Source organism: Littorina saxatilis, linkage group LG10, assembly GCF_037325665.1.
Source record: "Littorina saxatilis isolate snail1 linkage group LG10, US_GU_Lsax_2.0, whole genome shotgun sequence".
In the NCBI taxonomy this organism is placed as follows: Eukaryota; Metazoa; Mollusca; class Gastropoda; order Littorinimorpha; family Littorinidae; genus Littorina; species Littorina saxatilis.
The window spans coordinates 13,430,518-13,443,995 of NC_090254.1; the positions used below are offsets into that span (position 1 = coordinate 13,430,518).

The 13,478-nt window shown below is 45.4% G+C and overlaps 2 protein-coding genes across 2 annotated transcripts in view; both read right to left on the reverse strand.

Moving 5' to 3' along the window:
* The window catches only part of LOC138978212 (uncharacterized), a 448,901-nt gene that overhangs the window by 370,128 nt on the left and 65,295 nt on the right, over positions 1-13,478 (reverse strand). The gene's annotated exons all lie outside the window — the stretch shown is intronic.
* The window catches only part of LOC138978210 (fidgetin-like protein 1), a 53,241-nt gene that overhangs the window by 39,218 nt on the left and 545 nt on the right, over positions 1-13,478 (reverse strand). Inside the window, exons 2-6 of the mRNA XM_070350875.1 lie at positions 13,169-13,248; positions 10,031-10,084; positions 2,389-2,471; positions 467-641; positions 9-115 (exon numbers count right to left, since the gene is read on the reverse strand). Coding sequence (XP_070206976.1) covers positions 9-115; positions 467-641; positions 2,389-2,471; positions 10,031-10,084; positions 13,169-13,248 — 499 coding nt within the window. The remainder of the gene's footprint in view (positions 1-8; positions 116-466; positions 642-2,388; positions 2,472-10,030; positions 10,085-13,168; positions 13,249-13,478) is intronic.

A 13,478-nucleotide genomic window follows, 5' to 3' on the forward strand; every position in this document is an offset into this window, starting at 1 on the left:
AGCCAAACCTCTCCCACAGAAGAGAAGGCAGCAGAGGGCTGCTGGCAACCTGCAGCAGAAAAGGCTGACGGAAATCTGGGACCTTGGGTGCTCCAGGGAGATGTTGGTTTTCTTCCTGAAAAAAAATGATTGACAAGAAGTGTATAAATTCATATCTTCTGAGCTGTACATAGTTGTTTTATAGTTGAGCAAAGAAAAAAACTAAGACATGTTCAAAGGCTTGTTTTCAAGAAAACACTAAAGAAGTAGCACTGCCTTCCGTAGATAGAGTGCTTTGGTGCACACAGACAAGTGATGTCTCACACAGAAAGAGACAGACAGACAGAGACAGATAAGGACACACACACACACACACACACACACACACACACACACACACACACACACACACACACAACACACACACACACACACACACACACACACACACACTCACTCTCTCTTTCTCAAATTATGTCCTACTCACCACCACTTTCATCAGAAACATGACCTGGCTGCTTGACCGACGGTTTGAACAATGGCTGCTCTTGCTGACCCGTAGCTGCTTTAAACAAGGGCTTGGGACCCCGAGTCGCACCAGCTGAACGGGTTGGCCACAGCAGTGTACTGTCAGCATTGCATGTCAACTTTTGAGACTGCGCCTGAAAAAAAGAAAGCCGTTAACACTATTGTGACTAGCACTGCCACGGCGTTTACGTCCTGCCTGCCCAAGCTTGCCACCAAGAAACTTCCCAAAAATCAGTAACTGTAAAGAAATCTGTCTAGCAAGCTTGAATTAAGTCCAATCACCACCAAATTTTGTGTACTAATTCAAAAATGAATGCCCAGTTCAGTCGTGCTATTTATAAGTTTGTCACGCGATTTGTTTTAGCAAAGGGGGGTGAAAGGGGGATAATTTGTGTTTTTTAACGTTTTTTTGTGTGTGTTTTATTTTCTACTGCTTTTTTTAAAAGTTATTTTTTAACAGAAAGTATCATAAATAATGTTATAACCAAACAAGGTGTAAAACCTATGAATTAGCTGAAATATTGTTAACATTGTACACAGAAATAAGGAGACAGTACAAAGAAAAAAAACAAGCAAATCACGCATTCACTCACAGCATCCTGACTCTAATGAAACAAAACTGTAGATCTAACACTCACCAAATGATGTCTAGGTAATCCATATTGAATATAAGTCACATTTTCACAACAAAGTACCAACTGTACACCTATGAACAATTCCAAAAGGATTTGAAGGCTCCAGCCATCCTTTGTTATCAGTGCTGCCACGCCCCCATAGCTCCTGCACGATTCCGAGATACATGTTCGTCTAGCAGTATCACCGCCAACCACGTGTAGTTTGCCGACTCGTACTAGCAACAACGGGACTGTTTCTTCCTCACTTTCACTGCTTGTATCGCTTTCGTGAGGCGAAAACGATACGTCCGAATCATGCTCTACGGGATCCTCTAGGTCCAACATCCGGAGAATCTCCTCCCGAGACAAGGCTCGCCTTTGATTCATTTTTTTTCCTCAAAAACGCACACAAATCAGGCGGATTTGCAAATGGCAGAAGGGGACGCCAAGTGTATCAAGGGAAACAACTCAATTTATTTGCAAGCTTCAAAAACCGGGAAGCAATCACGAGTCGTGTACCCTCTATGGCTGGTACTGAAAAATGCGCGTCCCGTCCATGGGCGTGTGAGCGCTGGTACTGATTTATCAGTGTCCCGTCGCGAAAGTGTTAAACTCTCTGGGAAAGCAGACAGCAAAATAGACTGATATTGTGAAGTATTTGGTATACAACTGTATTACTATTTGTCTTTAAGTTGATTAGCTACGATTGGTTCACTCATAAACATGAACTTTTTTCTGATTGTGAAAACACAAACTTTATTCCTTTATGAATTGACAGTATTCTGACTGAAACAGCCCTTTTAAGACCGATTTATTTCTCAGAGTCAACTTTGTGTGCAGACTCTCCTCGGTGTCCGAACACCCCCGTGTGTACACGCAAGCACAAGACCAAGTGCGCACGGAAAAGATCCTGTAATCCATTTCAGAGTTCGGTGGGTTATAGAAACACAAAAATATCCAGCATGCTTCCTCCGAAAGCGGCGTATGGCTGCCTTAATGGCGGGGTAAAAACGGTCATACACGTAAAATTCCACTCGTGCAAAAAACATGAGTGTACGTGGGAGTTTCAGCCCACAAACGCAGAAGAAGAAGATATGGTGTGAATAGCAAATCTAAAAAAGCAATAATTTGTTTTACTTTTTTTTTTTTTTTTTGGGGGGGGGGGGGTCTTAAATTGGGAAGGGGGAGGAGGAGGGGAGTACTGGTCCTAAAAGGGGGGTTCTACTAAATCCTGATTGGAATGCCTTGTGATATAAATCATTTATACCTGACATCTGTTGATGAAGTCCTTCACACAACTCATGTTGGCCATGGTGTCTTTGCTCAGAGATGATACCCATTTCTCACTTTCTGTAAAACAAACAAGCAACAATTGGCAATTCAAATTTGCTACAAACCATGTACAAAATGTGTGTAATTTAGGCTATATCTAGTCAAAGGTCCAAGAAAGAAAAAACACACAGGAAAAGAAATTGGCTAAACATTTAAAAGGAACCAGTGACTTGCAGTATTTGTGAGACTGAGACTGAAAAAGACATTTTGTAGCATATAATCCAAAATTTTAATAATAAATTTTCATTTAATTAATATACTTACCCAACTCACATATAGCAATTAACTCTAGTTCAGTGCTGGTAACGCTGTACGCGTTCCCCTTGGTAACAAGGGAGACCACCCTAAAAAAGAGTGATCCATCCCATAATATCAGACCGATGTCCGGTCCAACATCCGTATGCGTGCGCATACGCCGCCATTTGTATCATTCGAACGAAGCCCAACTCACTACTTTTTTAGAACCCAATACCACCACAGCGGGGAGGCGGGAGGGTTTAAACGATGTGAGTTGGGTAAGTATATTAATTAAATGAAAATTTATTATTAAAATTTTGGATTAAATTACATATTATTACCCAACTCACATATAGCAGATTGCTACTATAGGTGGTGGGTACTTACCAAAAACTAGGCATGCAGGACTTGTCCCGCCGCTACCATGGCAGGCAGCGCGGAGCTTCCATCCTGTCTTACAGAAGCGACGTCTCTGAGGTAATAATTGACGAAGATGTCCTCAGAGCGCCAGTACGCAGCTTCCAGTACCTCGGCTAGCTTGCCGGACCGAAGAACTGCCACTGAGGATGCCCAGGCTCTCGCCTCATGGGTTCTAGCCGCGGTGAGAGGCAACACTGCCCTAACATAACCCGACTGCACTTGCCACCAGGCATATGCTCGTTTGATCAGAGTGGAGATCCATTTGGCCAGAGTCACCTTCGCTATATCCTTACACCTAGCCGTGTTTAAAGATATGAAAAGAAGCTTTTGACTTTCTGACCTAACAGGCCGAGTTCGAGACAGGTAACATCGGAGAGCTCTCACAGGACAATTTGCAATATCGGGATCTCCAGGAGCCAAAATCTTGCTCAAGGGTGGAATGCGCAAGATTGGAGAAAGCTGGCCAGGTTTCTGGTTTTTCGCGAGAAAGCCGGGAACAAATTTGAGAGAAATGGAACCATCCTTCTCGAACGCAATATCCTTGTCTAAACCCGACAAAGAGTGCACCTCACTACCTCTCCTCGAAGTAGAGAGAAGCGTTAAAAACACAGTCTTACGCGTCAAATCGGCCAAACTGGCTGACAAAAGAGGCTCGAACTCATCCGAGGCTAAGAAACGTAAGACCAGGAACAAATCCCATGCAGGGAGAAGCGATTTTGAACGAGCTGCTAAAAGGGCAGCCCCCTTAATAACACTAGCGATAACCCCTCCGAGCGAAATTTTGTGGCCTAATTGCGCGAGGGTCGAAGAGATCGCCGACCTCCGGACCCTAATAGAAGAGGGAGAAGCCCCCTGATCAGCCAACCAAGACAGATGGTTGGCTACATGAATAGACCTAGGTGAAAGAGGTTTAACCCCGTTAAGCGCGCACCACCTAGACCAAGAGGCCCAGTGCGATGAGTAAACCGAAGAAGTCGATTTTCTATGTGCATGTCCAACGAATCTCAGAGTAGGGGAAGAGGCCCCTGCCCTACGCAAAGCGCTTCGGACAGAATCCACGCGTGAAGGGCCAGGATCTGTGGGTTCTCGTGCTGAACGCCTGACCGAGGCTGCACGAGATCTCCTCTTTTCAGGGCGAGAGGGATCGGGGGCCGAACTGCTAGACGCAGTAGGTCGGGAAACCAGTGCTGGCTTGGCCACAGAGGAGCGACCAGAACCAGCGCTGGTTTCTCTAAGTCCACTTTCCTGAGGACTTTGCCTAAGAGGCAGAACGGAGGGAAAGCATACGCCGGAAGATCTGACCAATCCACTTCCAGAGCATTCACCTTCCAGGCCAGAGGATCCGGGAAGGGGGACACAAAGAGAGGAAGTCTCGCCAAAAACCTCGTCGCAAAGAGATCTATCTTGGGCTTGTCGATCTGCGACCAAAGCCGCTGCAAAGACTGGTGTGTGAGAGTCCACTCTGAATGAACAATCCTGTCCCCTCTGCTCAAAGTGTCTGCAAGGACGTTCAGACTGCCCTTCAAGTACACTGCTGACAACAGAATGTGCTGGGCGTGACACCACTTGAGAATGCGACATGCAATGTCGGAAAGACTGTGAGACCGAGTCCCCCCCTGCTTGTTCACATACGACGCCACAGACATGTTGTCGGTGTGAAGACGTACATGACTGCCCTCCAGGAAAGGCTTGAACGCTAGAAGCGCCAGGGAAACGGCCTCCAACTCCAGTACATTGATATGTAGGGAGGCCTGAGAGCAATCCCAAACTCCCGAAACCATGCGCTCGTCCAGATGAGCACCCCACCCCGTCAGAGATGCGTCCGTAAACAACTCTCTCTCCGGCGGTGGACGAACAATGGGAACACCCCGGAACAAATCCGGAAGAAGCCAAACACCTGTGGTCTGCTGAAACCAAGTTCCCAGTGCGATCGGAACACTCCAGTCCTGGGATGTCTGATCCCACCTTGACTGCAGGGAGGCCTGAAAAGGCCTCTTGTGAACCCTGCCCAACGGAATGAGGGAAGCCATGGATTCCATCTGACCCAGAACCGAAGTCAGAACCCTTGCACTGGCGTGATTCTCTCCGTAGAGAGACCGAATCAGACCCTGAAGCTTGTCGATCCGCCTTTGAGACGGACGGACAGACCACCGAAGTGTGTCGAATTCCATGCCCAGGTAAGTAAACGTCTGGGATGGTTCCAACTCGGATTTTGTCAGGTTGACAGAGAAACCCAGCTGTGCCGCCCGGCTCAGCACCCTGTGCGTATGAGCCTCGCAAAGCCCCCTGTTCTGGTGAAGGATTAACCAATCGTCCAGGTATGCTCTGAGACGGATGCCTTCCTGTCTCACAAGAGCGCAAAGCTGCCTGACCACAATCGTGAAAATCCACGGGGCTAAAGACAGGCCGAACGGCAGAGCCCTGAACTGGTAAGCTTTGCCGCCCCAAGGGAAGCGAAGCCACTTCCTGTCCGAGACATGTACGAGGACGTGAAAGTAAGCGTCTGTAAGATCGATCGACGTTGCCCAATCTCCCGGCCGTAAGGCCTCCCGAACCGAAGTTGGAGTTTCCATGGTAAACTTGATTACTCTCAGAAACTTGTTCAAAGGAGAAAGATCTAACACCGGCCTCCACGCCCCCGAGGCTTTCGGCACTACGAAAAGTCTGCCGTAAAACCCCGGGGACCGCGCGTCCAAGACCTCCTCTATAGCTCCCTTGAGCAGCAGAGCCGAGACCTCCTCCTGGACCGCGTTCCGTGCCACCAAATCCTTTGGCGCCCTGCAGGGCGGGATTATCCTGACCAGGGGAGCCTTCTGCCCTGACCAGAGAAGCCGGAACCCCGAACACACTATCCCCGTGACCCACTTGCTGGCCACCAGTTGGCAGTTGCAGCCAGGAAGAAAGGGCCCTGGACGGGCCGCCCGCTACAACTAGCGCGGGGGCCACCGGGATGTGTTGTTCGGGGAAGTTTCATTGGGGGTGAGGCTTACGCCCCGACCCCCTGGAACCCCCGAAAGACCGACCCCTCTTAGGGTATGGAGCTCCGCGCCCCCTACCCCTGGAGGAGAATGACTGCTTCTGGGCCTTCCCACCACCTGACGAAGACGTCAGAGGCTTAGCAGAAAAAAACGCCTGAGTCTGAGACTTGCCCTGAGGCTTCTGGAAGCCCTGTGAAGCCAAACGCGCGATCGCTACATCCCGCGCGTCCTGCGTCTCTTTCTGGAGGGCATCGAAAGACGCCTGCCCTAAGAGAGACCCCTCAGCAAAAGGGGAAACCTTCAGCCTCTCAATAGTCGCGGTGTCCCGAAATCTGGACCCCGCCAAGAAGGCTGATCTCCTTGAAAGAACTGCGTGAGTATACAGCCGGGCAGACAAAGCAACCTGTTCTCTAGTCACCTTGCCCAGAGTAGCCAGCAGTGTCGAAACATCTGTCGGCGACGCATCAAACCGAAATTCAAAAGGATCAAGAGATGTGGCAATCGATCTGGACAAAGACCTTTGCAGAGACTCCGACAAGGACGTGAGCTCCAGCAAAGACCTTCCAACTTCCTCCAAGGCTGAGAGAGAACCGTCAGTACATGGGACAACTCTATCCCTATTGTACCCATCTTCTCTCAAAGCAGCAAGTTCCGGCGTCACCGGAAGTGCCCCTGACGGCAGAGCAAAAGTGTCAATCAGACTCAAAGGATAAGGGTTGAGCTTGAACTTCGGAACACCGGAAGCTGCTCGAGCCCCAGGTTGAGCCAGCCAAGAGACAACGTCTTCCGGAGCATCGCCGTGCTGAACCAACAACGGCACCGCCGGTTTGCGTTTACCACACAAGACGTTCGCCATTTCATAGGCAATAGTTGACGATTCCCGGAAGCGGAAGCGAGGCCGTTGCTCCTGTGCACTCCGGAAATCGTCAAAAGCAGACCGAGGTGGGTGAAGCTGAGCCTTGTCCTTCACCACCCCTTCCGGAAAGTATCTGAACGCCGTTTCCGCCGCCAGCGCCACTGCGGCTGACAGCTTCACGGGCAAATTCAGTTGGGAATCCTCTACCACTGAGGCATCCCCGTCTTCCGCCCTACCCTCCGACTCGAGATCAAGCTCGGAGCCAGGAGGCAGAACATCAGACAGTTTATCGTCGGCAGAACCGACCACTTCCTGCCCCCCGGGCGGAAGAGGACTAAAACGGTCCCCGATATTCTCATAAAGAGACGTACGGAGGCGCTCGTCCTTTCGCTGCTCATAAGAACTCTCACGGCCTCCAACGCACGAGAGAGCCCCCTGAGCTCGCACACCGGCAAGCGGTGTAGACATACCTTGTACTGGTGTCACATTCAGGAGAGACACCAACTTGGTACCCCCATCCTGCGAAGCATGGACATCCGCCCGAGTCACAGTCGCCGAAGGCTTAGCGGAAGTCAAAGCCGGAACTGCAGGAGACTGCCGTACCTGTGCTAAGGAGAGAACATCAGAAACACCCGACGGAAGCGCTCGTAATTCCTCCCTAGTGGAAGATAATTCCGACGTTAGTGTCGAAACTTGAGCGCTCAAAGTCAACAATAAAGACGCAACTTCAGTTGGCGCTAACCCAGGGCAGCCATCTGAAGTTGAAGCAGAAGCAGAAGCAGAAGAAGAAGAAGCTTTGCCCGAAACACCACTCTTGCCAGAACGTAAACAAGCCTGACCGGAAGTTAAACTGACGTCTGCTAACACGGGAGATTTAACAGAAGTTGAATCGGAAGAAACAGACGCGGATTTTCCTGCGCCCTTCTCTCTCCTCGAGCTTCGTTTAGGAGGCGAATCGTCAGGCACCTGCCTCGAACTAGGCTTCCTTTTAACGCTATCAACAAGCGCAGCCTCCGCCATAGCAAAATAACTCACGAAAAATTTCAAAGAAAAACAATTTCAGAAAAATTTCACAAGTACAAAACGAGCGACGAAAAACGTCGCTAAAGTTATAACAAAACGGAAAGATCTCACCACACAGCTAGGTAAAGGTGACAAGTTAGGCGACGACCAAGGGGAGATGCCAAAGCCAAAGACTATGGCGAAAAGCTGCAGACAGCAGGAGCGTACATCAGAAGCGTCCTTCCCAGTTGAACCGCTGAGAGAGAATGATACAAATGGCGGCGTATGCGCACGCATACGGATGTTGGACCGGACATCGGTCTGATATTATGGGATGGATCACTCTTTTTTAGGGTGGTCTCCCTTGTTACCAAGGGGAACGCGTACAGCGTTACCAGCACTGAACTAGAGTTAATTGCTATATGTGAGTTGGGTAATAATATGTAATTTAACCTTGTGTGTTCATAGGTCAATGCCTTTCATTTGACAAACCTTAAAGGCACAGTAAGCCTCCTGTAAACCCTTACAGATACTGTCAGGCTTTTACACACAGTTAACACCCTTTTATTTAAACACTCACCGCTTGAGAACATCCTAGGTGCCCTCCGTAAAGAGCGAGCAATTTTCAAAGAATTTATTTTTGCGTGGTTTATCTTACCCCTGAGCCATCGTGAACCCATGTGATCCAGTTTCCTTTTTTTTCACAATGTAGTCGTCAATGCGACTCGCTGTAAGCTTATCTGCAATAGCACGTAATTATGTACCTCTGAATCTGAAACGCAACAGACGGCTGCAATTCACACAAACTCTAGCAATGGCTTTTGACTGTTCAGAGGAACTGGCGATAGGCATTACCGTCGTCTGCTACGAGAACCACGACCTTGCGTGACCCTGCCTCCGGGCTTTTCTTTTTTCAAACTTTCAAAACTTCGAATTGTACTGATCTTGTCTTGATGAAAAAAGAATTCTTTTATGATTTAGGAATGTTTGTGTAACAAGCTGTCAATTTATTATTTAGATTTTAAAAGTTAGGTCGAGCGCCAAAACGCACCGTCCGATTTTGTTATCAGACAATCCGCAAAATTAATTCTTTGAAAATTGCTCGTTCTTTACGTACGGCACCTAGGATGTTCAAAAGCGGTGAGTGTGTAAATGAAAGGGTGTTTGTACTGTGTGTAAAAGCCTAACAGTATCTGTGATGGTTTCAAAGGGAGGCGTACTGTGCCTTTAAAAGTACCATCCTTCTCGTGTAAACCATCATGTATGCCATCACAGATCTGTTTGGACAATTACATGGGATAAGAGCATACTTTCACTTGGATATGTACTAAAAATGAACAACATAGCTGCTTCCTGCGCAAGGGTGAGAAATTTGTGATGAATTAACCAATTTCCTCCCGTGGCATATGGAAAGTAACACTGTCAATTTTAAACTTTGTAAAATTGTAGCGAACTAAGCACTGCACACTTTCTAAAATGATCAACGCTCAAACCTTGTAGGAAGCCAGTAGAAATGAAAACAGATATGTATTTTGTAAAGAAGATGTTTCAGGGATCTGCATGTGGGAGCTTGAGCGAGGACAAATTAGGCACTCTGGGAGCAAAAGGGTTGGGCAAAAAAAAAAAAGTTGTATGTTTTTGGTCACCCGACCCTACCTAGTTTTTTCCCGCTGACCCTAGACTTTTTTTTTATTGCATTTGTAAAAAAAAAAGAAGAAAAAAAGCGTCAAAGCGAAAGTAACAGACGGCAGACGACACAAGGGGGATAACCCCGCATCCCTTTTGTCTCATTTGTTTTGTAATGTGTTGTCTTTCTCTTTGTATAGTAAGTCCAGTCTCTTTGCGTCACTGTATAGTTATTTTCTACCCTGACCACAAAAACAAAAAACAAAAAAAACAAAAACAAAAATCCCTACCTACCTACCCTATTTTTTGTAGCCATGTTACCAGAAACATACAACTTTTTTTTTGTTGGCCTTAAGGTGAAGGTGAACAAAACTGTTATGTACAACAGTTACAGTTTTCACCAGAAAGACAATCAAATGATTCAAAAGCAAAGTTGTGTTAATATCATAATACCATACCGTTTCTGTTTTTACTGCAGAGAGCCAAAGCCCCAGCAGCAAAGTTATTCAAACCTGAAAAAAATGCCAATACATCGTACAGTTTGTTTGTTTATTTGGTGTTTAACGTCGTTTTCAACCACGAAGGTTATATCGGAACGGGTAAAGGGGGGGAGATGGCATAGAGCCACTTGTTAATTGTTTCTTGTTCACAAAAGCACTTATCAAAAAATCGTTCCAGGGGCTTGCAACGTAGTACAATATATTACCTTACTGGGAGAATGCAAGTTTTCAGTACAAAGGACTTAACATTTCTTACATACTGCTTGACTAAAATCTTTACAAGCATTGACTATATTCTATACAAGAAACACTTAACAAGGGTAAAAGGAGAAACAGAATCCGTTAGTCGCCTCTTACGACATGCCGCGGGGGGTACATCGTACAGTAAAACATGTGGTTTAAGTAATTAAGACCTTAAACAAATTTGAGAAAAGTAGGTCTCATAATGTGGGGAGTCATTCAATTTAAAGACCTCAAAAAGAGAAAACCTCAGATAACATTAGGTCTTCACACAGAGGAGATCTTAAATCAAAATGGAGGTTTCACTGTATTAGGCCTAAAAAAACAAGAGGCGAAGCCTTCAAGGCTCCCGTAAGAAATCAACAAACAGTAACATAACACAAACTCACTCACTCCGTAACACACACACACAAACACACACACACACACTCACACACACACACGCACACACACACACACACAGTTAAAACTAACGCATCATATCAACTCCATGTATAATTTTCAAAAGAAGGCAAACAGATAAAATGACTAGGGTAATAGGTTAGGTACCTGCCATGTGGGCACTTTTTCCACTGCTGTCCTCAGTCCTATACTTTTCATCAAGACTTGTCACCATGCCGAGTAGATCTAAATTCGGAAGTCTTCATGTGGCTGAGGCATATATCTGACATAGCGTCGATCTTGTTGTAGGTTAACCTCCTTTCTGAAACAAATGGCAAAATGCGATTAGTTATGATGACTACAACCTACACAAATATAAACAGTGTTTTGAAACAGAATAGTCAGGTTATACAAGCCACTTTACCTATGCAGCATGGTAACCCTACAATATGCGAAACATGTCGACTGCAGCAGCCTGGTTCTTAAAATAATTCTGACGGTCAACACAGCCAGAAATGCCAACAAAGACAAGAAAGCTGTGGCAAGGTAAGCTTACCAAACGTTACATAGCGAATCATATGATAGTGCGTAAACAGCAAACAGTAGATCTACAATCAAAGAGAGGATCGAGTCTGGAATGAAACGCGATACAGATCTAGCATTCAAAAACTGTCTTTCACGTTCAAGGAAGTTGTTGCAAAGTACTTAAGACTTACTAAATTGTACAGACAAAACCATGACAGTGCATGTTTTGAATCTGAGGAAAAAATCGTGATCATTTTGACTTTGAGAACAGATTCATTCCGTTTCCTTATATCTGCATGTTCAAGTAAATGGTGGACAGTTTTTTTCGGGCAGAGTAAACTTAACTTGAGACTCTACTGCAAGTCTTGAAATTCACATAAATCGAACCACGAGCAAAGACATCCAAACATTACAGGCACTTTAGATCAACTCATTTCACTAGAGGTGACTGCCTAGCACTGTGTTTGACATCCGTGTCTGCTGAAATAAAAAGAAATTAAAACAAAACGGATTAACAGTAGGTGACACGTTATCAGAGTGGGAGACACTAGATCTGTCTCTGAACTTACCGGGATACGGCTGCAAGATCGACACTGACTGCCGCGCTTTCGACAGCTCTTCCTCGCGTGGACATTGGAAACACGCTGTGCAGATCAAATTGTAGGAAATCTCCCTTTGGTATCTTCTTTATTTACTTTTCTGGAGCTTAGAAACCGAACAACATGAAATCGTCTTCCCCGGCGAATCGGCGAGGTGAGAACTGGACCACAATCCTTCGCGCGACCCCTGACCTGATCTTGACACCTGACCTGCTGTCTACATGCCAAACACGACACAAATCAGTCAACTGCTTGTACCCCTTCAAAACCCCCCACCACCCGTTTTCTTTGGATACACGCTTTAACTACACACATGCCGACACAATGTTGATCATTGCTTCAATAATTTGAAGATGGTGCTTGAAAATTAACCACGTGAAATGAGTATTTCGGTGTTTAGCCAAAAATGTTAAAGTTTCTACCACAGACATACACACATACATACGCACGCACGCACAGACAGACAAAGTTTACCATCGCATAGGCTACACTTACGTGAGCCAAAAATAGGTGTGGTTACGGTAACCCGACCTACCCTATTTTTAGGGGCCGACCCTATAACTTTTTATTACATTTGTCAAAAAACAAGAAAACGAGTGCAGAAAACGCAATGAAAGCGAAAGCGCCCGAGTCGCACACTTATTTTTCTGTCAAGTAGGTTTAATTTGTACACATTAGAAAAAAAAGTTAAAAAAAAAAGTGATTGCCTACCTACCTATCCTATTTTGTTTGGCTATGTTACCGTAACCACACCTTTTTTTTTTTTGGCCTTAGTAAATTAGTGTATTCATACATGTTCTATAATTTTTAAGCAACGTATTGAAATAGAAGAATAAAGGAGGGAAATCAGGAAAAGGGAGATCTTATTCTTAACACCATGGTACGAACAAAAGTTTTGTTTTACATTTATCCAGAGATGAGAATAACCAATACATTTTTCACATTACTAAAGTGTTAACAGACTCAAGAGGATAATATTAATAGCTCACTTGGACCTGGTTATAAATATATAGATCTATAGATCTATAGCATGAAATATGCTGGCTACAAAAAAAACACCAAACTTATTCTGTCAGACTCAGAAGACCTCGTATGTATACGTATACTACATGTATAAACTAACAGATGATCAACAGTACATCAGATACACAGACAAAATTACATCATGGACAGAAGACTGAGGCCTGAGAACAACACTGTTACAATAACTGCATCCAAACACACACATTCTCTGTCCTCCTAAGGATCCTATCTTCACAAAATTGATTCTAAATAAAAAATGTGACTATAATTATAAGAAAAAAAGGGAAGGGGGCGGGGAGAGGGGGCGCTGTAAAAATAGGAAAATCACCCGTATTTTGGTCAAGGCAGTCCACTGTGTTTTCATACTGCTCTTGGAGTTTTCTAGCAGCAAAATCAGGTCCACTTGCCCTGGAAAGAGCGATTCAAAATGCAACTGAAAATGCATTATTACTACATGTATTAGCTCTGCTACAAAATGATAAGTATACTGTTTTCAATTTCAATTCAAGTCACTTTATCAAGTAAGTGACTTTGTATTTAAATTGAGCATTTTCACTGGCCTGTGCCAAAGTCATTTACTTGAGAAGTATGTTGTAGGTGTACACCAGCTTATCTGCAACATTAAAAAATGCACACAC